The sequence below is a fragment of the Podarcis cretensis genome, assembly GCF_951804945.1.
Source record: "Podarcis cretensis genome assembly, chromosome: 3".
Lineage (NCBI taxonomy): Eukaryota > Metazoa > Chordata > Lepidosauria > Squamata > Lacertidae > Podarcis > Podarcis cretensis.
The window spans coordinates 63678278-63701370 of NC_137172.1; the positions used below are offsets into that span (position 1 = coordinate 63678278).

Genomic DNA, 23093 nt, shown 5'->3' on the forward strand with positions numbered 1-23093 from the left:
TGGCCACTGGTCCCATCACCTCCTGGCAAATAGAAGGGGAAGAAATGGAGGCAGTAAGAGATTTTACTTTCTTGGGCTCCATGATCACTGCAGATGGTGACAGCAGTCACGAAATTAAAAGACGCCTGCTTCTTGGGAGAAAAGCAATGACAAACCTAGACAGCATCTTAAAAAGTAGAGACATCACCTTGCCAACAAAGGTCCGTATAGTTAAAGCTATAGTTTTCCCAGTAGTGATGTATGGAAGTGAGAGCTGGACCATAAAGAAGGCTGATCGCCAAAGAATTGATGCTTTTGAATTATGGTGCTGGAGGAGACTCTTGAGAGTCCCATGGACTGCAAGAAGATCAAACGTATCCATTCTGAAGGAAATCAGCCCTGAGTGCTCACTGGAAGGACAGATCGTGAAGCTGAGGCTCCAATACTTTGGCCACCTCATGAGAAGAGAAGACTCCCTGGAAAAGACCCTGATGTTGGGAAAGATGGAGGGCACAAGGAGAAGGGGACAACAGAGGATGAGATGGTTGGATGGTGTTCTTGAAGCTACCAGCATGAGTTTGATCAAACTGTGGAGACAGTGGAGGACAGAAGTGCCTGGCGTGCTCTGGTCCATGGGGTTACGAAGAGTCGGACACGACTAAACGACTAAACAACAACAACAACACTTTGATGAGCAGAGACATAAAGCTCAACTGCATGACATATTAAAGTGAATTTAAAAATATTTCCATTCTTGTGATAAATTATGTTTGATGTGTTTTATATGCTTCTTGGATTACAATATATATCCCTGATCTTTTCATTATATTCAAGCATCACTTTTTAGTTGAGAAACAGACGCCTCGACCCAGTTAAACAGAGGGCAGCAAGGGTGGATAGACAGGTGTCAATCAACCACGCACTCCAAGAATTCCTGTGCTGCAGCATGTTTCTGTTTTCTTGGAATTAGGTCACTAGAAACTTATGGTATTTTTGTGGTACATGGTTTTATACACACACACACAAACAAACAAACAAACACACACAAACACACACACACACACACACACACACACACACACACTGAACATAGGAAGAGATGGATGTAATTCTGACAGATGCCCCAAAGTCAACTGCTTCCCCATCTGCTTTTATGAGAGGTAGCTTCCAGAGTCTAAAACTCAGCCTCTGTCTCTGACTTTGTGTCACTCCAAAAACAGTGGGTCTTTTCTCTTTCACACATACACCTGGATGACATCATCTCCATCTAGGAGGAGGGGTTGCAGAGAAAACTATATATCCCTTTTGCTGTATTGGTATCACCTTCTTGAAGTGTCTCCAGATGTTAATAATAATAATAATAATAATAATAATAATAATAATAATAAAGCGATAAAACATCAAACTTTTAAAAAATGCCTTCATATGTCTTTTAAAAGTCAGATAGCTGTTTATTTCCTAGACATCTGATGAAAGGACATGCCACAGGCTGGGCGCCACTACCGAGAAGGCCCCCTGCCTGGTTCCCTGTAGCTTCACTTCTCACAGTGAGGGAACCTCCAGAAGGCCCTCGGAGCTGGGCCTCAGTTTAGTTTCTGTGGCAACATATTGCCCCCAACGTACATGACAAAGGAGATACTAAACAGACCTGGCCTTACCTAGCAAAATAAATTGGCTTGACTATTTCCCCAATCTTCCTCTGCTCCAGGCCCGTCTTACAGCTATAGGATTGCAGAGTTGGAGGAGAACCCATGAGTCATTTACTCCAACATCAATTCCCATTACTATATTACAAACTCCACAAGCACTTCTGTGTACAACTACATGAACATACCTCTCCTATCCTGCCACAAAATGTTGCAGTGTAGGGTACTCCTGTTCAGGACAGTCCATTTCATCCCCACCTCCCTCCCAGTTCTCCCCTGAACTCCCCTGTTAACTTGTGCACATTGAGCATGCTCAGACTTCAGACCTTGAAACATTTTCAAGCCTTCTTCTGTGTGAAAGGTGCCATTTTGGCTACATAAACATCAGCACTCAGATATGTGAAATATATTTGTTTGTTTATTTGTTTTTACTATCACTATCATTATTATTTAGATTTCTTTCCCACCTTATTCCAGAGCTACAACAATATAAAACAAAAACAATTAAAATTAGCTTAAACAATTTTAACTGATTAAATATATGGCAGAGCTAGAGAAGAAGAGGCTTTCCACTTGAAACACATGTTGTTTTGGTACATGTTTGTACACTTCACTCTCCCAAGCCTATCCTCTCAGCAGATGAAAGGTGCCATTAAATTTCAAAACCACTCAAAAGGCTTCCATGAGAGCAGGAAAGCCAACTTCAATCACTCCTATCTAATGCAACGTTGAACTTATCATCTTGGTAGAGCAATTTTATGATGTGGAAGAGATCAGATCACAGTAGCATATCCTCAGCCTACAGTTTCTGGTCTTCAAAGGAAAGGAAAGCTTTGGAGAAATCAATTCCAGTTACAGTACAGAAATGCCATATTGTTGTGGATTCGGTATTTTCCCTCTCTAGATTATTATTTTCAAACTCGCCTTAGTACTGTATTCAGAACTGTCTTTTTTTAGTATTTCTCAAAAGAATGGCAATATATTTGGAAAAAATACCTCTTACACATTCTCTTTCAAAGGCTGCATTAAATTCCATGCCTTGTTTCTACACTTGATATAATCTACTAATTTAATTTACATGGGGAGCATTGTGACTTTTGAATAACTTAAGAACACTCCTTGTACCACATAGTTTTTCTGAGGGTGTAGGCCTTGGGGCCTCCCAAGTGTGTTAAAAAGCATTTCAGAGACAAAACTTTAAAAGAGCAAACCCTGCAAAAGATTAGAGATTGGATGATTGTGTCCCTATTAAGCAGTTGGGGAAACATAGGAAACTGTGCCATTTTTGTTCATATTTTCTGTATATGAGAATATGATTTTTCCATCAGATGAATTGGGCAGGGGCAGATTGGTTCAATGGGGTAGTTTACATAAATCCATTTGGTTGTGGTACACATTCCAGGACCTATAATCCCATGTGAGAGTCACTGTAAACATCACAAAACAGATTTAAAAAGCATTCGCTTTACAATTTAAAGAGCTTCTGAGCACTGTTTTATTCTCTATAGAACTTTGTAGGGTTGTTTGTTTATCTCACTGATACAGCTGTTAGCTTTTCCATTAGCTTTATTTCTATATCTTGGGTAAGTGGTGATTTGAAATCGGTATCTTAATGTTGCTGAAGATACTGAAAGGATGAAATATTGCAAATGCTAGAATACAATTGTAGAGGAAGCATATGTGATTTGGTAATACCTGTGGGCATTTTCTTCTGGACTCCTTGCATTGCACTTTGTAATTCAACTGCATTTATAGAAGCAGTTGAAACACAGCAGTTGGTACCTAAGAAGAACCCTTGCTGGAGGAAACAAAAGACCTATCTAGCCTGGCATCCTCTTCTCAGTGTGGCCAACCAAGTACCTACAATCAGAGTTCAAGAACACACTCCAGTCACCAAAAACACTTAAGATGAGAGCAAAGTAGGGCTGGTAAGGGTTGTGGCTCAGGAAGCTGGGAAGAGCCCTGAAGGTCAGATAGCGAGGCCCCTGAGCTTCAGGTTCTCCACCCCTGCTCTAAATGCCTGTCCTTCTCACCTTTAAAAAGCCACTGTTACAAACCACCTGCAAAAGGTTTCTATATTTCAGCTGCTTTTAGGCTAAGGATGGGGAAGCAGGGACCCTTTGAGTGTTATTATACTCCAACTCCCATCATCCCTGACCCCTAGCCGTACTGGGTGGGCCAAGTGGGAGTTGGTGCCAACGACATCTGGAAGCCACAGGTCCACCATCCCTGTTTTACATCATCTGTTGCTTACATCCCATTGCATTTCCCCTTCCTTTATTTTCCTAATGTTTTAACATTTTTATGAGTTTATTGAATTTTGCTGCATTTTATGAAGTGCTCCAGGCACAAATTTGCAAGGGGCGTGTGTTGGCTTGTGTTTGTTGCTACATTATTGTTACGAGTAGGGCAGCCCTATCAGAAGTAAATCCTGGCAATTTCTTTTAGATTTACTGCCAAGCATAGGAAAAGAAACAGCTTTGGGAAGATAAACAGTTACTACTGTCCTCTGTAATAATGTCTCCAGTCTTCGGTCTAGAAGGATTCCATCAGACCAGGGACTGAGCCAAATTCTTTTTGTCAGCCATATATCAGGCCCTACTTCCCACATGCAATCAATTCTGCAATAGCCAGCTCCTTCTGACCATATTTCAGGTATCTCATTTGTCTCTAACTATCTTTACGATGACTGCCACCATCTTGGATGGCATTAGAAAAATTTATGAAGGAAAAGGTTATCAGTGGTTATCATTATTAATGGCTATGTATTATCTCCAATGTTAGAGGCATTTTCCTCTCTGTATTCTAGTTACTTGAGATAATAAGCAAGAGATTGCTGTTGCACTCATGTCTTTTCATAGACATCTGGTCAGCAACTGTGAAAACAGAATATTGGACTAGATAGACCTTTGGTCTAGTCCAGCAGGGATCTTATGTTTTTATGATTAGATGACCGTATAAAGTATCCATATCAAGAGTTTCTTCTCTGCACTAAAGCAGAGATGGGAACCTCTGGCCGTTCAAATGATGCTGGGATCCAAGTCTAATCAGCCCCAGCAAGGCCAATGGCTGGGGTGTTGAGACTTGTAGTCTATCAAATACCTGGTGAGCCACAGATTCCCCATCCCTGCACTAAAAATGTGCATCACTGATATATATGAAATATTTTAGTTTAGTAAGAAAAGATGAGATCGTTGGTGTAGATTGAGCTCATATAATTTATCTGCTGTCTTGCCGAGTTATAATGGCATCATTATTATGCTGCCTCTCCATAGTAAACCATGCTCATGGCTGCTCACAACATCAAAACGTTTTGCATTATTCACTAACAGCTACAAGACATAACAAAATCCAATAGCAATATAAACAACAAATGAATGAAAACCTATTATGTTAATAAATGTAGAATAAACAAATTGATAATTCAGAATACGGTCAAACTAATAATAATAATAATAATAATAATAATAATAATAATAATAGACCATAAGCTATGTAAACAGCAAAAATAATGCATTTCCAATACTAAATATTGACCACAGCAAATACCCCTAAACAATTTTCCACCTTGATGGTCTCCAGGCATCCTGAACAGCAGAAGCAACCTTTGCTCCTGGTGGCAGTCAAGGAGGCCCTGCCCTCTCAGGCCAGTTGGACATGGGCCAAATAAGGAGAGATCAGGTCTTGCAGGACTCACAGTGAGATGAGTTTTTTTTTTCCTTTTCAAAAACAGTTTTCTAGGTGAATATATAGAATTGATTGCATATGGATCTGCTGGCAATTACCCACAGACATCCTGCAGATGCCAAGTCGCTGCAAATGCACTCACCCAAATTAGATATCCCTCATCCTAGCAGACTGCTCCAGTATTGCATGAATACCAGTCTTCCCTCCACTGGGCTTAGCTGGTTATTGCTTATCCAGTAAAAAGATTCAATTTATGGCATTTTATATTCAGAAGGCTGCGCATTGTAAAGAAGCCAAATTAAATTGTCAAGTCAGCTGAAAAGCAATATATTCCTTAAGCCGAGTTCCCAAATGGCTTTTAACGTTAAGTGTAGTCAAGTAGGGTCACTGAGCGCCTGCTTTATTACACTGCTTGCCATTAGATCTTCATTTGCCCAACCAGCCTCTTGAAGCTGATGTTTAAAAGATTCGCAGATCAGCTCTCCTAGTAGAAACCAGGCATGGCAATACCTTTAAAAATGGCCCCTAATATTATTTAACTTGTGAGAATTGGGTTAAGTTCTCAAGTCCCTACACCCCAGAAACTGACTATCAGATGCAATAAGGAGGGAAAGCAAAAACACATGCAAACCAACCAATGGATTGTCAGTATCTTCCGCATCAAACCGATACACTTTATGAGCCTACTGACATCACCCTGGCACAAACCGATCTATTACATCAACTGCAGCCATTGCCACAATAACTGGTGTAGTAGTGTTGCACAAAGCTTTTGCGTAGTACATATTTGGGTGAGAATGGTGGCGTAGGAAGATCAGTGCCATGGGCACATACCTTGGTAGTACAGGGAGGGAACTGGGGTAGGAATCCCAAATAGGGTGTGTCCTAGAATTACTTCTGGGGCAGGAACCCCAGAACCCGCACTACCAGTATCTACCTCTCTGGAAGTAGTAGCTCTTCCTGCTTCTCTGACTATGAGAATAATTTCTCCTTGGAACTCTCCACAGTCAGTAACCCACTACTACTGCCCAACAACCAAGCAGGAAAATCCCCAGTGCTTGACAAATGGGGACATGGAGCCTTTAAGTTCCAACACCTTTCTTCAGAGACAGCAAAGCAAGAGGCACCTCTTTGCCTGCAAGCCCACAGAACCTCCCTGTTCTGTTCACCTTAGATTGTTTCCTCACCTTGCTCCTGGATCATGTTTGGACTTACCGTAGGCTGATTCCCTGTGCTTGACCTTGGTTTGTTTAGACTGTGCTGCACCTGCAACCCTGCCCTCCTTGGCAAGTACTTTGGCTTCTGCCTTTGGTGACTGGGCTAAAGGGTAGCTGCCCAATCAGCAATCCTACATCATTGCCACTGATGATGGCCCAGCCTCGTCCACTCACCCCTTCTCCAGTATCTGTACCTACAAAGTGCTGGCAACTGTGCAGTGCTCAAGTCTAATCTTGAGGTACAGGCCTGGAGCAATCCCATGAACCCCATTTGGGTCCAGCTGGCAGAGCCTCAGATTTCAACTACTGCACCAGCTTCAGTTTTGAATGAAGATCTTTTAAAATAAGTAGTTGACTTTTGCTGTTCAGGTGCATAAGGCAGTGGTTTGGAGTGCTGCATGTCAGGATTAGAACCAGCAGTACCAACACAACCTTGCAAGCATGAAGTCAGCTCTTCCATTCAAGTGAATGGGAAAGCCCAGAAGCACTGAACAGATGTGTTTGTAGGAAAGTGGTGATGGCCACTTGTGTAGATGGCTTTAATAGGGATTATACAGACTAATGGAAGATGGGTGAATGAATGGCTGGTATCCATGATAGCTGTAATGGAGCTTCTGTCCTCTAAGCCAGTATACCTCAGTGTGCTTGATGCTGAAAAATCAAGAAGGGATGGCCATCACCTTGAGGCCACTGGCTGAAAGCCTAGCCAAGTAAGTACAATGGAAATAATTGGTCCTTACTCCCAAATAGGTGGGGTTAGAATTGCAGACTTGTTTGTGATCATCTAAGTGTCTTTATGACTGCTATCAGAAGCTTAACTCTGGACTCTAGCAGGATTTTTTCAAGTCTGTTGGCTGGCAGGGAGAATGAGTGTGCAGACATGTGCTGGTGGCGTGTATGGTTGCCATGCATATATGTGCATCTGGTTGTAGTGTGTGCCTGCATGGCTGTGTTTTTGTGATATTGCATGGTGATAAAGACAATTTCTCCAGTTTGCATATGTGCCCACGGACCCTCAAAAAGGTGCCAACCTCGTGTTATTATCGAACCCTCAATTTTATGACTGCAGTCCAGAAGATGCATCCAGTACAAGGCAATGTGCACATTTCCCCAATTTTGTTATGTGCACAAGTTTATGAACAGATGCCTCTTTGGTATCGGTTGTTCATGAAGAAAGAACCATGTCAATGTATTGCACCATTTCCCCCTTCCTGATAACAGCTTTGCATTCAGACTTGTGAAGCAATTGATCCATACAGAGAACAATCTTTTCTTATGGAGATTATGATGCTTATCTTCCTTGTGATAAATTGCATTGACACACTTGCTTTCTTATGGTTGTGGCTTTATTTTCACAGGGAGCTTATTAGGTATTGTAATTTTTGCATAAGAGACTAAAAGGAGCTAGATAATGAACAGCCACAGTATTTAGAGGTGATTATTTTATAATAGGTTTCAAATTTTGTGAAATATATATATTATTTTTCTATTTGTTTAGCTGAATGCATAAACAATTGCATAAAAGATGCATTAGAACTATGCTGTGGCGTCATTTTGTGGTTTCAGCTCAAGCCATTGATTGATATCATTCCTATTCTGTATTTAATATATTATGTTGTAAGTATTTTTTTAATGGACATTACTCAATTTTGCTGTAAAACCTCAGCGCCTCGGACTTGCCGATCTCATGGTCGGCGGTTCGAATCCCCGCGGCGGGGTGAGCTCCCGTTGTTCGGTCTCAGCTCCTGCCCACCTAGCAGTTCGAAAGCACCCTTAAGTGCAAGTAGATAAATAGGTACCGCTTTATAGTGGGAAGGTAAATGGCGTTTCCGTGTGCTGCTCTGATGCCGGTTCGCCGGAGCAGCTTCGTCATACTGGCCACGTGACCCGGAAGTGTCTTCGGATGGCGCCGGCTCCCAGCCTCTAGAGTGAGATGAGCGCACAACCCTAGAATCTGTCAAGACTGGCCCATACGGGCAGGGGTACCTTTACCTTTACCTTTACTCAATTTCACTTTCAAATTTCATATTCAAATCTCAGACCTAAAACCATATTAATTAAATTGTAAGTGCTGCAATATCTAAGACTCAGCTTTTTCATTTCTTTTAATTAATTCGCTAGACAGGTGCTCTGGGGGGGGGGGTTCACCCCTGGAAAAAAATCTCTTCTTGATTGGAGTTGCAGGGTGAGGCAGTTGCACAATTCATTTACAACACTGCTTGTTGTCATGTTCCACAGTAGGAGGAGGATCTCCTTTGCAAACTTTTGTATGGGTCTGGTGCCTTTTATCAGTAAGCACTGGATCTCTGCCCTTGACCTTTGTCCAATCCTGATTTGGCCCTTTCTACATGATATGTGAGAGGAGGATAGAGATGCTTTGTAGTATTATGACATAATCACCCAGTTCCCTTTCAAATTATACCATCACAATAGACAGACATATCATCTAAATGTAAGAGACAGAAGGAGGTAGCCTTGCAGTGAAGAACAGCAAAGCTGCGCCCTCCTTTCCCCCAAAGTGTACTGGCATTTATTTATTTTTTATTCCACCAGACATTCCTTCAAAGATGGTATCTCATATTCAATACAGGACTGTCATTGATTGGAGCAGGTGTTTCTGATTTCAGCACACATGTATCAAGTAATCTGAGTTTAGATTATCAGGTGCTATTTAGTAAAAAGCTAAACCCTTAAAACATTTTATATCACTGTGTTGTTGTTTTTTTAAACCTGAACCAAGTTTAATCCATTTTGTAAGTTATCTTCTGAATATGGAACAGCACAAGAATCAGAGCTGGCATGCCCACGGGATGGGGTGAAGCTCCCACTTCAGGTGGCAAAAGTGCAAGAGGTGGCACTCCTTCTGCCCCACGGCTGCCGCTGCCACCAGAACGCCCTCCTCTCACTGCCAAGAGAGAGGCATTCTGGCACGCTGACTTGACTCAAGGATGAGGAACCTGCCCAGATGTTGTTGCCCTCCAGCTCCCATCATCCCTGACCTTTGGCCATGCTGGCTGGAGCTGATGGGAGCTGAATTCAACAAGACTGGGAGGACCAGAAGTTCCCCATCCCTGACTTAAATCTTCATAAACTATTGGCTCCATTAGCCCAGCAATATGAATTATGTTTGCATGGGTGAGTACCACACTCCTTCACCCCACCCTCTCCTGACTGACATCCTTCCAGAGGGTGAAAGGGAAACAAGACGGCACGCGTTGATTACAACAATGACTGCTCTGAATGAACAGCTTTGAGATGACCTCCAGCAAACTCATCAAGCATGAACACAGAACTAATTGATGGGCAGAGTTGATTGCTTCTTCCTCTCCTGCACTTGAACAGGCTTATGGTTAAAAAACCAGAGGCAGCAATGGGGAAAGCAGAGCTAAGTAGACAAGCCTGCATTCAAGAGTATTACAACTGCTGGGAATATTTAATATGATAGATTCTACATTATAAAAGAACAATTAATCTAGAGGTTATACCAGCAAAATGTTCTTTCTTCTTAATTTACTTACTTGCACACTTTACTTGTTATAGCTAGGTACATCAAGAGACTAGATGGCGCTGTAGTGTGCCTAGGATTACACTCTCCTCAGCCCCACTCTTATGCCTGTCCCCAGCTTTCCAGGACTGAGAGATGCAATGAAAATGGCATTAGTGCATTATGAAAGATGCTATCTCCCTTCCTCTATGATTTTAAAGCTACTTTAAATTGGTAGTGGAAGATACTAATGGCAAAATAAAGGAGCGAGGAGGAGAAGGCAAGGCAAGGGATGTGGATGCTAGACCGATGACCATAAAAAAGACCCCAAAAATTAACACGGCTACCTACCTGTAACCAAGAAAATTATGCCGTAATCGTAGGTATCTTAATGCATATTAAAAGTCAGTTCCTTTATTTTATTTCTGGTAAAAAAATTCTAAACGAAATTAGGCAGATGCCACAGTCCAACCAAAACTTTATTTCAATGGGTTTAAGCATGTTTAATTCTGTGTTGGATTGTGATAACTGAAGCTTTCACTGCCAAACTGTTTTTTGTTCCAAAGTCCTTTGATGACACTATTTCTCTCTCCCTACCCTCTTCTCTCTCTCCAAAATCCTACAATGATTGGAAGGGACTAAACCAGATACATGGACATCTCAGCCAAAAGCACACAGACATCTGTATGCCTTTTGTAAAATGCCTTTTCCAAAACAAAAACAAAAAAACCCCAAAGCAATAGCTAGGCTGGTTTCCTTGCCTGAGTTCTTATAATGCCCCGCTTTGTAGAGCTACAGCAGGTGCTGCTCAATAGTATATTCAATATGCCATATTGACACAAAAATTAAAGTTTATTTTGGAGAATGCCATTGTGCACCACAACCACTCATTTATTATGGCAGCAAAATGAGAATTTGTCTTTCTTTCTTTAGTTTCTCTCTGACGTGCCTATTTCTGTCGACAATAAGTGTTTCCCTCAATTCTCAATCACCTATTATAACTGCCAGACCAAATGTAGTGCGCCCTTCAAAATATTCTCATGTTAAATTGCTCACCCATGTCTTTAGTCTGAAGAATGGCAACTGCTGTTCCCAGAGGAGAGTGATGACTCTTTGATACATATGAAACAGTACTAAGCAGTGTGGGTCTGCAGGCACTGTTATTAATAGAAATGAATGTCTCAATGGCCAATGATTGACAGTTATTTTGCCAAACAGCACCAAGTAAAATCATTCCAAGTAAGCAATGCCTACAGTACAGTGCAGTATGTTTTCACATGGCTGAGATTAGCTGACTTTGAGGCCAATTTCATGCCAAGAGCTTTCAGTAATCATACAGGAAATGCAGATAGTGACCAATTAATGGGAGATAGATGTAGGAAGTTGCACCTATATTTTACAAAGTGATCATTTACTCCTAGCCACTGGCATCCTGCCTTATGTTTACCATATGACTGAACACCATGCAACATGAAATTGGTCTCAGCAGGGCAACAGTCTCATGCCAAACCAATCTGGGCTTGATTTTCAACCTGTGACTGTCCTCTTGATTCCATCAGTTCTGGAATTGTAGTACAGTACTTTCCCCCCATTAACTAATTGCTTCACCATTGATTATGTCAGCGATTCCTATGCTTTCTTCCTCCTACAAGGCACTTGAAAATTATGGAGGATCTTGGTGGGCCATTTAATGATTTTGCAGCCTGCGCCATACTAGATGCTGTATGATTTTTCATTGTATTTTAATTGCTTCTTTTATTTCTTACATTTTGCATTCTATTGCATTACAATTTGAATTCTATAAAATTCAGCAACACAATAAAATACAATGTAAGAAATGAAAAGCAATTAAAAATCAATGAGAATATTTAATGCGATGGATGTGCCATTTTCAACTATAAATCCAAAAACACACCGTGAATCACCTGAATGAAGCTCAGTCGTACATGGACCACGGTTTGAGAAGCCCTAGATTATGCAGGGACTCGGGTGGCACTGTATCTAAACCACAGAACCTAGGGCTTGCCAATCAGAAGGTTGGTGGTTCGAATCCCCTGACGGGATGAGCTCCCGTTGCTCGGTCCCTGCTCCTGCCAACCTAGCAGTTCGAAAGCACATCAAAGTGCAAGCAAATAAATAGGTACCGCTCTGGCAGGAAGGTAAACAGCATTTCCATGCACTGCTCTGGTTTGCCAGAGGCAGTTTAGTCATGCTGGCCACATGACCCAGAAGCTGTACACTGGCTGTACGCTGGCCAATAAAGCGAGATGAGCGCCGCAACCCCAGAGTCGGTCACGACTGGACCTAATGGTCAGGGGTCCCTTTACCTTTACCTAGATTATGCTATATATAGATGTGGGAGCCCATCCAGCATCAAGTCACATACAATTAGTTCTACACAAAATGGATACAGTGGTACCTCTGGTTAATAACTTAGTTCGTTCTGGAGGTCCGTTCTTAACCTGAAACTGTTCTTAACCTGAGCTACCACTTTAGCTAATGGGGCCTCCCGCTGCCACTGTGCCACCGCCACGCGATTTCTGTTCTCATCCTGAAGCAAAGTTCTTAACCCAAGGTACTATTTCTGGGTTAGCAGAGTCTGTACCCTGAAGCGTCTGTAACCTGAAGCGTCTGTAACCTGAGGTACCACTGTATTCCTATCCACATAAAAATATGCATCTGTGTTGGCTGGTCAGGTAAGCTTGGCCTTCTTTGCTAGATTCAAGCAGTGGTGTATAATGCCCTAAAACATACACCTAAACCTACAAAAGGCATGTCATGCGCTCGGTCTCATTCTTACACACACACAGGATCACAAATACATCAGATAAGTAAATTTAAAGTTTAAGCCCACTTACTCATCTCCTCACCACCCCAACAAGAATAAAAACTTCTTAAGGCATCTGTAAAGCAATGCATTTTATTACCATGTCTCATTCTCCAGATTAATTGAAGTCTTCTATTTATGCAATTAAAATGCCTCAGCACGAGGCAATAGTTATATCATTTTACATTACAACAGTCTCTTTCATTGACAAAAAACCCTCCTCTGGGCTGCATTTACCAAATCCCCATTTTTTAAAAGCTGGGAATTCTTAAACACCCATGTTAAGCTATGAACAGAGATAGAGCATAACCATGCATTCTCCTCTGTCTCTCTTTTTTACACTGTACAAGTTTCACCAGCACACTTTAAAAGTGTCCAATACTGTTGGTATTTTCAGATATTTCTACTAGCACTTTTAAAAGCAGCAAACCAGGACTTTCCCACAAAGCATGTGGAAAAGGCACCATATTTGGTGGTAAGTTAGCACTTCATAGCCTCCAGGTACCAAAAGAGTTGTGTGGTCAAAAATCAAGTTATTCTCCATGGCTTGTTGAACATATTTAAAAAGGGATCTGGAATCACTATTCTGTGCCTTGGCCAACCAATTTACAAAGTAATTAAGCCTTCTAATTTACTGAACCACACCTGCCTGCATATAATAGAATGAACCTATTTTAATATTCAAGGGTAGACAATGTTATTAAATAACTACATGTTTAAATGAATGATATAGCAATGAATTTGCTAGAAGGAAAACATATGAATATATGAAACTAAAGTATGTCAAATCAGGCCATAAATTCATATGTGTGTGTGCGCGTGCACAGGCGACACCAGTGATTCATACTTCCTCATTTCCAAGAATCCTTGTTATCTGGGGAGCTTCTTTCCCATGGAACCCTTGCATGTTGAAGGGAATTCTGGGGGATTGTCTTGGAGAAAATACTGGGTTCATGTGCACTGGTTAGGTCTTCTGGGCTTCATTGTCATTTCACCAGCACAGTCAATGCTCTCTTGTGTTTGGACATGGCTGGTTATGGAAGATTGGTGGGCAATCTAACTTTCAGTGAAATTAGACCACCAATGCAGTGGTACCTCAGGTTAAGAACTTAATTCATTCCGGAGGTCCGTTCTTAACCTGAAACTGTTCTTAACCTGAAGCACCACTTTAGCTAATGGGGCCTCTCGCTGCCACTGCTGCGCAATTTCTGTTCTCATCCTGAAGCAAAGTTCTTAACCCGAGGTACTATTTCTGGGTTAGCAGAGTCTGTAACCTGAAGCGTCTGTAACCTGAAGTGTATGTAACCCGAGGTGCCACTGCACTGATCTTCTCATTGCAGGATACCTGGGACACCTAAGCAGAGAAACTACAAGGTTCTCTGGATTAGGATTTGAAAGCCACTTGTTACTCTGACTGCTGTCAGCTCTCCAAAGTCTCTGGTGAGTATTCCTCAATCCTGCAATCTGAGATCTTTCAATGGGAGGATGCCCAGAATTGAAACTGGGACCTTCTGCACACAAAGTATGTGATCAGTTTGGATCATTTAAATCACAGCCAAGTACTCTATTGATGTCAGTCAAATTTTAAATGCAGCCACAGTGTGGTCCAGTCTGAAGCCATTTAACAATTATGGGCTAAAGCCCATCAAGCACAGATATAACCTAACCTCCACTTGCTTCAACAAGGCTTTAGTGAGCATAAAAGCCCAGTGAAAGAAATGGGCAGGGTGGGAGTTGCACTGAATTCTGTCTATATAGGACTGAAAATTGTGCCTGCAGTGAAAAATCATGGTTAACTGGTGAATTTTGCCTATAGTCTTTGTCTTTGTCCTTTTGATTGTTCTCAGTAGCATCTCAAGGAAAAAGGGTTTCATTGGGGAATGTTGGATGGAAGGCCAATTTCCCTACTTCAGCACCTTGCTTTCTCATTCTTCCCTTCTTCACAATACCCAAATCATGAGAAGTAGTCTGCAAATGAAATTGAGAGTGGGACATGGGGAACACAGCAGCAGGAGTGGAAGAGGCTTTCATGTAGAGGTCAGGCCTATAATATTTGAAATAAAAAGAGCATACATGTGCTTGCCTTTTGTGTGACTCATCTATGATTTGTGGCATGCTCCTAGTTTGTAGCAGGAGTGGCATTGCGTGGGCAAGCTTTGGGTTCACAGACATTGTTTGTAACAAACTTCAGGATATGGAAGCACAGTTTACTGCTTCAGATATTGGCTGATTTGCATAGTTAAGCCAAACTATGGTTTACTGGGACCATGTCAATATGTGGGGGCTCAGATAAGAGCTTGCAGCCACTTTGTTCCTCCTTAGTCTTTTTTACCCCCCCCCCCATGCTGAACTAGAGTAAACCAAAGTTCGGCTTAGTGTGTTGTCCAAACACAGGGTTGTGGTTAAGCTCTCTCACTAACTATGAGCTGCAGCCAAGGTTCATTCATGCTACAGAATGTGATTAGAGCTTAACCATGAAGCAACCCCGTTTAGGGAAGTTTTTAATGTTTGATGTTTTATCGTGTTTTTAATATTCTGTTGGAAGCTGCCCAGAGTGGCTGGGGAAACCCAGACAGATGGGCAGGGTATAAATAATAAATAATAGATGATGATGATGATGATGATGATGATGATGATGATGATAAACCTTGGCTTAGCTTAGTGCAGGAGTAAAGAAATAATAATAATTGAGGAGCATAGTGGACTTGTGAGCTCTTTTGCAGGAGCCTACATACATGTTCACACAGCCCCAATAAGCTTACCATGTTGCGCAAACCAGGCCAATGCCGGAAGCAGTAAAATGTGCTTCCAGATACTTCAGTTTGCTGCAGCCACTGTCCATGAACTCAAGGCTTACACATGCAACCCCGACCCTGCTATGAGTTAGAAACACATTTTGTTTAGTGCAAACAAGGCTGATGTGTTGAGGCAAGTGTGTGTGTGTGTGTGTGTGTGTGTGTGTGTGTGTGTGTGTGAATAATTTCTAGTAGATACATATGTTAAGAGGACCCAGACCATATCAATATTTTCTTGTTACGCATTCAGCTCTTGAGTAGCATTCAGGTGGATAAGAGGAACTCAATCCAGCTTAAGGCTGCTGGGACTTGGACGTGTGAGACGATTGCCTCGATTTATAACTTGCTGCTTGGGGAAGGTTGAGGGAAGCTCTGGGTTGGTGGTGGTGGTGGTCTCACTGCCACTGCCTCACCCCACCCCATCCCTGCCCCTCACACCTGACCTCATCAACTCCTTTCTACAAACTTGCTTTTTGAATGCAGCCCCAAGTCACCTTATAATGCTTCTGTTATAAGACAAAAGAAAGTACTTTTTCATACCACACACCATTAATGTATAACATTCACTATCACAACGTTTGTTGATGGCTGCTAGCACAGAGGGCTTTGAAAGGGGAATTCAGCAGATTAATGGAGGATTGTTTTGCCAATGGCTGTACAACAGCCTCAATTTTCAGCAACAGTGTGCTGTTGAATATCACCTGACAGCAACTGTGGAAGAGGCTGTTCCCTTCAAGACCTTCTTGTACACTTCCTGAATGCATCTGGTTGGATGATGTACTAGGTGGACTTTTTATGTCCACATTCCCTCAACCTGGTGTCCTCCATATATTTTGGTCTACATTTCCCATCATCCCTGATCATTGGCCATGCTAATGGGAATTGATGGGAATTAGAGTCCAACTACATCTGAAGGGCACCAGTTTGGGGACAGACGGCTTACGTTTATTCATTTATTTCATAAAATTTATATACCTGTAGATCGTAAGGAGGGGGGGAACCCTCAGAGTGGTTTATTCTTTCAACAATCCTGCACTGGAAATACGTTTTAAAATAATACACGACTTCCGAACTTTCCAGTGCACAAAGTATTTTTGAACACACTGAGTTTGCCTGTTACCATGAATGTTAACTAAAAATAGACTAGTTGAGAAAGTTGAGGCCAGCTGGGATACAGAAGCCTCAGTCCACCTCCCACACCTCTCTTTTCTTGTCAGCAAAGGCAGAATAGGCAGAGAGAAAGTGGGATGGTGCCCAATTATCAGGAAGATCTTATTATCTTGCTTCCATTCATTCACTGCAAGGGCTGTCCACATAGGGGTGGGACTTGCAGTATATCTGGAAGATGGCAAGTGGGATCCGTGAGATGACTCACGGTTTTTGCACTTCCCATTCATTTAGCTTTCAAACCACAGAGAATCCAGTGATACTTCCTTTTGACTTACCTTTTGGACAAATCTTTTTAGCTTTTGCTTTTGGGTCTCATGCTTTTAACTGCTGAGAGTAATTCCATTAGTACTTCAGGGAGTACTTACAGAGGGACACACTATTAATTCAATCAAGTTGACTTATGTGAATATAAAAGCAAGCTGTGGTGTGTGGTGGGGGCACCTGCTTGGTGGTCCAGGCCTGATTTTGATCTCAGAGATTTTGATTTCAGTGAAAGTCCACAAAAAATGGGATTTCACTGAATCAAAGCATGACCATGGTGCCTTTGTTCCTTCAGAATGAGGTAAAATCTTGCTAATAAACAATTAAGATTTGTCTGTGAACATATGAAAGCATCTGTCCTTCTGTACTCCCACCACAAGGAAAACAATGCACATATGCTTGATTATTTGCTAATAAATTATTCTTCAAGGACTTGGTAGCTCCTCATTCTCTACTAGGTAATCTTTTTTCATATAATTAGCCCCCCTAACCAACCTCCATACTCCAAGGTAGGCATCCTTTAATGAGCTGTTGGTAACTGCTTCAGAGTTGCCACCATCAGTGACAATGGGCGCATTTCCTTGTCCCACTATGCTGTCCTTCTCCTCTGTGCTTTGCTGGTCGCTTCCATTTGCTGACTCCTCCATTGGTGTCTCCCCATGCTCTGTGTCCTTGGAGATCTCCTCCATTACAAAAGGTGGCTGCTCTCCATCACATTCTTTCTTCTCCTCTTCCCTCATTTCCTTCTCCAAGTCTTCGTAATGACTCTGCTTTCTCGTTTCCATGTACTTGGCCACACAATAAATGATGGAGCCTATGGTATTTACCACCACACCAGCTATAAACAGCTTTGTAGGCTCCACGTCGCTAAAAGCCACCATCCCGACCGTGATGGTCGCGATGCTCTTCACGACCCCAACAAAACTGGTGGTTACAGCCGAGTTGATGTAGGTGCAGTGGAGAGTGGTAAAATTCATGGCACAGCCAATCACGACACACACAATAAAGGTGCAGGTCATGGCAGGATCTTTCCATCCTGGGAAGGACCAGACATTGATGGCATCCATGCTGGCAAAGGAGAGGATGATGAGAAAAGGTGTGGCAGAAACAGCAATGGCATACTGGGCCGTAAGGGGCCCATAGTCACTATCTGCACTCGTCTTTTGAATGAGTACCAAATAGGCTGCGTGCACCAGCACAGCCAGCACTCCAGTCAGATACCCAATAGGATCACCAGTCAGGTCACCCGCACCTGCCGATTTTGAAAGAAAGAGAAAGAAACATGCATTTACATGCCAGGATGTAGGGACTCTGCCTATAGCAACATTTCAGAGAGATCACGAGTCTAGTTCTGCAGGATCACCCCTCTTTTCCTACAGCAGGCGATAAGGTCAGTGCCAGAGCAATTGCAGCAGTAGCAGTGAGTAGGACTTTGAATCTCAGGCCGTTTGCCTTGAGCACAAATGCAAGATTTCACAGGGGTCCCTAATGTTCATATTCAGCCCTCATTTAAATGAATTTTTAGCAAGTAACTACCCACAAATACATGCAGAAGCCCACTTGTTACATTCATTCCTATAATGCTTTGAATAGAAAGAGCTTGAATTTACTCAGCTGGATATGTAATATTGTAGAGCCGATATCTGCTTGCATTCCCTTTGAGGGAAACAAAAGGATTGACGGTGCGGTGTTTGACAATAGCTTAGTTTGAGGCACCATGACAGAGCAGTCATTGCTTGTGTTTACATTGCTAGGGTTTTTGTTCTGAGTTTCACCAGTCAAAACAGTTTTGCATATTTGTGTAGCCCAGAAAAGCCAAGGGTAGCAGGTGATTTGGCTCCCGCTGCAAAAGATATACGCACCTTTTTTTAAAGTTTATAGGGTACACCTGCTGGATATGGTCTTGGATGAATACACTGCACCCCTTCCAACTCCCAAAGCACCCTTAAAGCTGTTTTTAAATATTATAAATAGATTGTGATGGTAACCTATTCACAAATACACTCCTGTAGATTTGTTTTAAAAATTATCCTTTGAAGTTAAACCAAATCACCTGTCACCTGTGCCAGAAGATGCTTGGCATCTCCTCTGGTAAATTTTAACACTCACTCAATTTGTATGAACTTGAGCAAAGAAGTGTGGCAAAGAAGTAAGAAAACATAGTGAACAAGCTTCTTCCTCTCCCTGCAACAAGGTTTCTCTCTCCCCATCTCCTTCCCCTGTGATTGTACAGTGATCAAGGTACTTATGCCATAAGAGAGGAAGCTGTTCCTTTTCCTCCACAGATAAGAGCACCTGAACACACTCTGGGTCATCCAATTAATACAGAATATAGCCCAGCAGCCCATGTTAGTTAGCTGTCTGTGACTGAATCCTTCTCGAAGTGATTGAGGAGGAAGTCCAGCGCCTGGTCTAGCAGAATGAGCAGGAGGGTACTCAGATGCAGCAAGGCTGCATTTCCAGATTGTGAGGTGAATAAAGGTCCACATTACCATCTAAAGAGCGCTGCCCCCTTAAAAGCACTAAGTCCAGAATCCAACTTTGGCCAACTGCACTACTGCCTTCTATGGAAAGCAGACACAACTTGAGCAATCTGTCTCGAGATAACACCGTCTTGTGAACAAACAAATAGGGAAAAATGACACAAATATTTATATAGGGGGAAAATATAGAAGTTAAGTTTCTGACTGTCATTGTCTCATGGTGATTTTATGTAAACTGCTTACAGGGCTTGATGATTAAGTGGTACATAAATGCTCTTAACTAATAAATAAAATAAAATAATATCCAGATCTCTTTGTAGGGCAAATATTTCTTCATTTGTGTGCTTCATTCTTTCATATCCTTTTAAACTAAGCAAGAGTTTATTTCCAAGGTGAGGGAAAATATGACACCTCACTTTGTTTAATAACCAGATAAAAAGACATTGGGAATTGCTGGTTAATTATTCTATCTGCACAGTTTTTGCAATAGCTAAAGCATTATTTTTTTTAACTCAGTCATATTCATCCCAGCTTAACTATCCTTGAGGATTCAGAACTAGTTCTCACTTCTGAACATGCATACATGTATACATGAATTCTGGCAATCCAGTTATTCCTAAATAGAATTTACCCCTGTCTATTAATGGCACTGGTAATAGACTTTAATTATAGACTGTAGAGACAGTGGCACTGCCTGACGGATCCATAATGTGGATTTTCTCAAGAGTTTTTCCTCATCCTTAACAACAGCTGCCATGTGACAGACAAGCCAGGCAGCTGCAAATAAAATGGGGCTAGCGGAAGAAGAGGGCTTGGGGGAAATCAGCTGGGCCACTTCAGACATGACATTTCTCCTGCATGGAGATAATCCCCATAAAGGAAAAATCACGTCCATGGGTCATGCATAGAAAACACAGGAGTGCAAATTTGACTGACGACAGATGTACTGCAGGTGTACTCAAGTGTACATATTTTGCTTCTTACATGGAGGTGATCTACCTGTGTGTTTTTAGTTAGAAAGAGCCTTCACTGAACTCTTTATTATAGAGAAAATGAGTATTTTTTAAAAAAATAGAAAACCCATGACATAGGGGAAGGGGGTGGTAAGTTGTGATGGAAGGGGGGGCAAGTTTGGGTTAGAACCTTGGCAGCTTCGGACATAGTTTGCATTTATGCAAACAGTGCACATACATGTGAGAATGGCAGACAGATGTGTACCCTGACATAAAACTAGCCATGTCAGGGAGCTCATACTGTGTGAAGCAGCCCTGAGGCAGCCTCTGCTAATGAGCAGAACTGTATGCTTGAGTGTAGAAGAGGAAGGATGAGACAAGACCCTGCCACTGGGAGGATAATGGGACAAGGAGTCATGGGAGAAGGAGCAGTGGTAAGAGTGTGGAGCTATGAACTTTGGTGAGGTACTACTAATCTTCATATAATATTGGCTGAGAAGACACTGATGACTTTACTGGGGTGTTTTGAGGGGTGGAGATGGAATGGGAATTGGTTGAGGCTTGTAAGTGTGGAATAAAGTATTTGAGGGGATGGGAAGAAACTACATTACATGTTTTTACATCTCTATCTTTTCACCCACCTTCCAACCTTTATAGTCACTTTATTAAGGACTGGACAGTAATATTAGGCTGAAAATATATTATCATAAAAATATATTTAAGGGGTGGGAAAACTGCTGTGTTGAAGGTTGGTGTGGAAACATGATGTAGGTTGAGGCGAGCTCTAGAGATGATCAGAGATGTAATAATAAAAGCTAAGGAAGCGTGGAAGGAGGTAAGATAGAGGTGGCATGAGGGTCGCAGCAGGAGTCAGTGGGAATCCAAGCGAAAGACCAGAGTGGAGAGAGAAAAGGGAGGTGGTGGGTGATGGGGCTGATGAGTCGGGAAGTGATGGGGTGAGGAAAGGACAGAGTGGGAGGTGATGTGGCTGCGCTGGGCATGCCAAGGAGCTGGGTATGAAGGGGGGAGGGGGCGATGAGAGGGGACTAATCGAAGGAACGAGGCAGGACAGGGTAGAACCCGCAGGATCCTGGTGAAATGAGCCGTGCGGAGCGAGGAGGAGCTGTGGCGAGGGTTTCCTCTCTCTCCATCACTCACCTGCCAGAGCCGCCCCGCAGGTGGTGATGAGGACGGCCACCAAGACCCCGACGGAGGGGATGCCGTTCTTGAGCACCAGGACGCCGATGAGGAGGGTGACGAGGGGCAGGCAGCGCTTGAAGACCACGTACATGGGCAGGCTGAGGCCGCGCAGGGACCAGAGGGTGAGGCTGGACTGGAGCGTGGAGAGCAGCGTGACCCCGGCGAAGAGGCGCGCCAGGCTGAAGCCGAAGGGCGGCATGTCCAGGGCGCCCCGTCGCCGCAGCACCTCCAGGCTGAGCGCCGCCGTGGAGCTGGTCAGGCACTGCAGCAGCGTCAGGAAGGCGAAGTGGTAGCGGGTGATGAGAAACTTCAGCAGGATGTTGAGCGAGCCCGAGAACACCCCGTGCGCCACCGCCACCGAGATGCCCAACGCGCGGCCCCGGCACAGCTGCATGGTGCGTCCTGCGTCCTCCTTCCCTCCCGCCGGAGCCGGGGCTACCTTCCCGGCTGCTGCTGCTGCTGCTGCTGCTGAGGACGCCGCGATCGCCCGCCCGCCCGCCCGCCCCTCGCCTGGCGCTGCTGGAGGGCTCCGCGCCGAAGCAGCTGCGAGGCTGGAAAGGGCAACTTTGCTGTGCGCCAAGAGCGCGCGCGGAGGACGGACTGGACGGGGACAGTGATCAATAGGGGCGGGCGGGCGGGAGGGGGACGGGATCCGCGGGGAAATGCCTCTGCAGGCTCGGGAACCTGCCGCCTACACCATCGCCCAGCAGCTCCTCTTGCTGACGCAGAGGGGGGCTGGCTGCCCGGGCGCTTCCCATTACCTTAATTAAATGGGAACAATTGGAGTGCATTGGCCGCGCTTCCTTCTTGACCCGCGTGAATCATGGATTCGCTTTGTTCCTGGAAGAAAAAGGGAGGAGGAGGAGGAGGAGGAGCGGGGCTGAATCAAAAGATCGAGGGGTAGGTGGAATCCCCCCCTCCACACCCTTCCAACTGCCACCCCCCCCCCCAACCTTTATCTTTAAAAAGGAGAGAGAGGAATGCACATTAAGTTTTGTCTCCCCTTCCAAGCGAAAACAAACAAACCAGTCCTGGCGTGCCTCGTCGAATATGTCAAGCAACCCACACACCAAGCCCAAAACACAACTTCCAATTTATAGGTTAGGCTTTTCCGTGCAGTTCACTTACGCTAATGGAATAGGCATCCATCCTTATTGAATGAATGTGGGTAGGGTCCTTTATAAGGCAGTACAAATATTGATCCAGTCTTGCGCCTGGTCGCTTTTCTGCAATCGACAGAAAGAAACAGGTGCCTCGAAAGCAGCAGCAAAGAGTTAACCCTTCACGGGGAGGTGTGCGCGTGTTTGGAGTCTCAGTGCTTCGGCAAATTATCAATGAATGCACCACAAAGCTTAAGGTAATTAAATAATGCGGCGATTTCTGAATAGCAT

At 43.3% G+C, this 23093-nt stretch overlaps 1 protein-coding gene across 2 annotated transcripts in view; it reads right to left on the bottom strand.

Annotated features, from left to right (window-relative positions):
* Positions 1-22258, bottom strand: part of SLC35D3 (solute carrier family 35 member D3) — a 231550-nt gene extending 209292 nt beyond the window's left edge. The window contains exons 1-2 of one of the 2 annotated variants that reach the window (XR_013837442.1): positions 21661-22258; positions 14131-18318 (exon numbers count right to left, since the gene is read on the bottom strand). Coding sequence is in view for 1 of the 2 variants with exons in the window: in XM_079970971.1 (XP_079827097.1) it covers positions 17492-18318; positions 21661-22096 (1263 nt within the window). In the remaining variant the exon portion in view is untranslated. Of the gene's footprint in view, positions 1-12919; positions 18319-21660 lie in introns of those variants that run through there. The other variant, XM_079970971.1, reaches the window with a different exon arrangement.
* Positions 22259-23093: the final 835 nt, after the last annotated feature.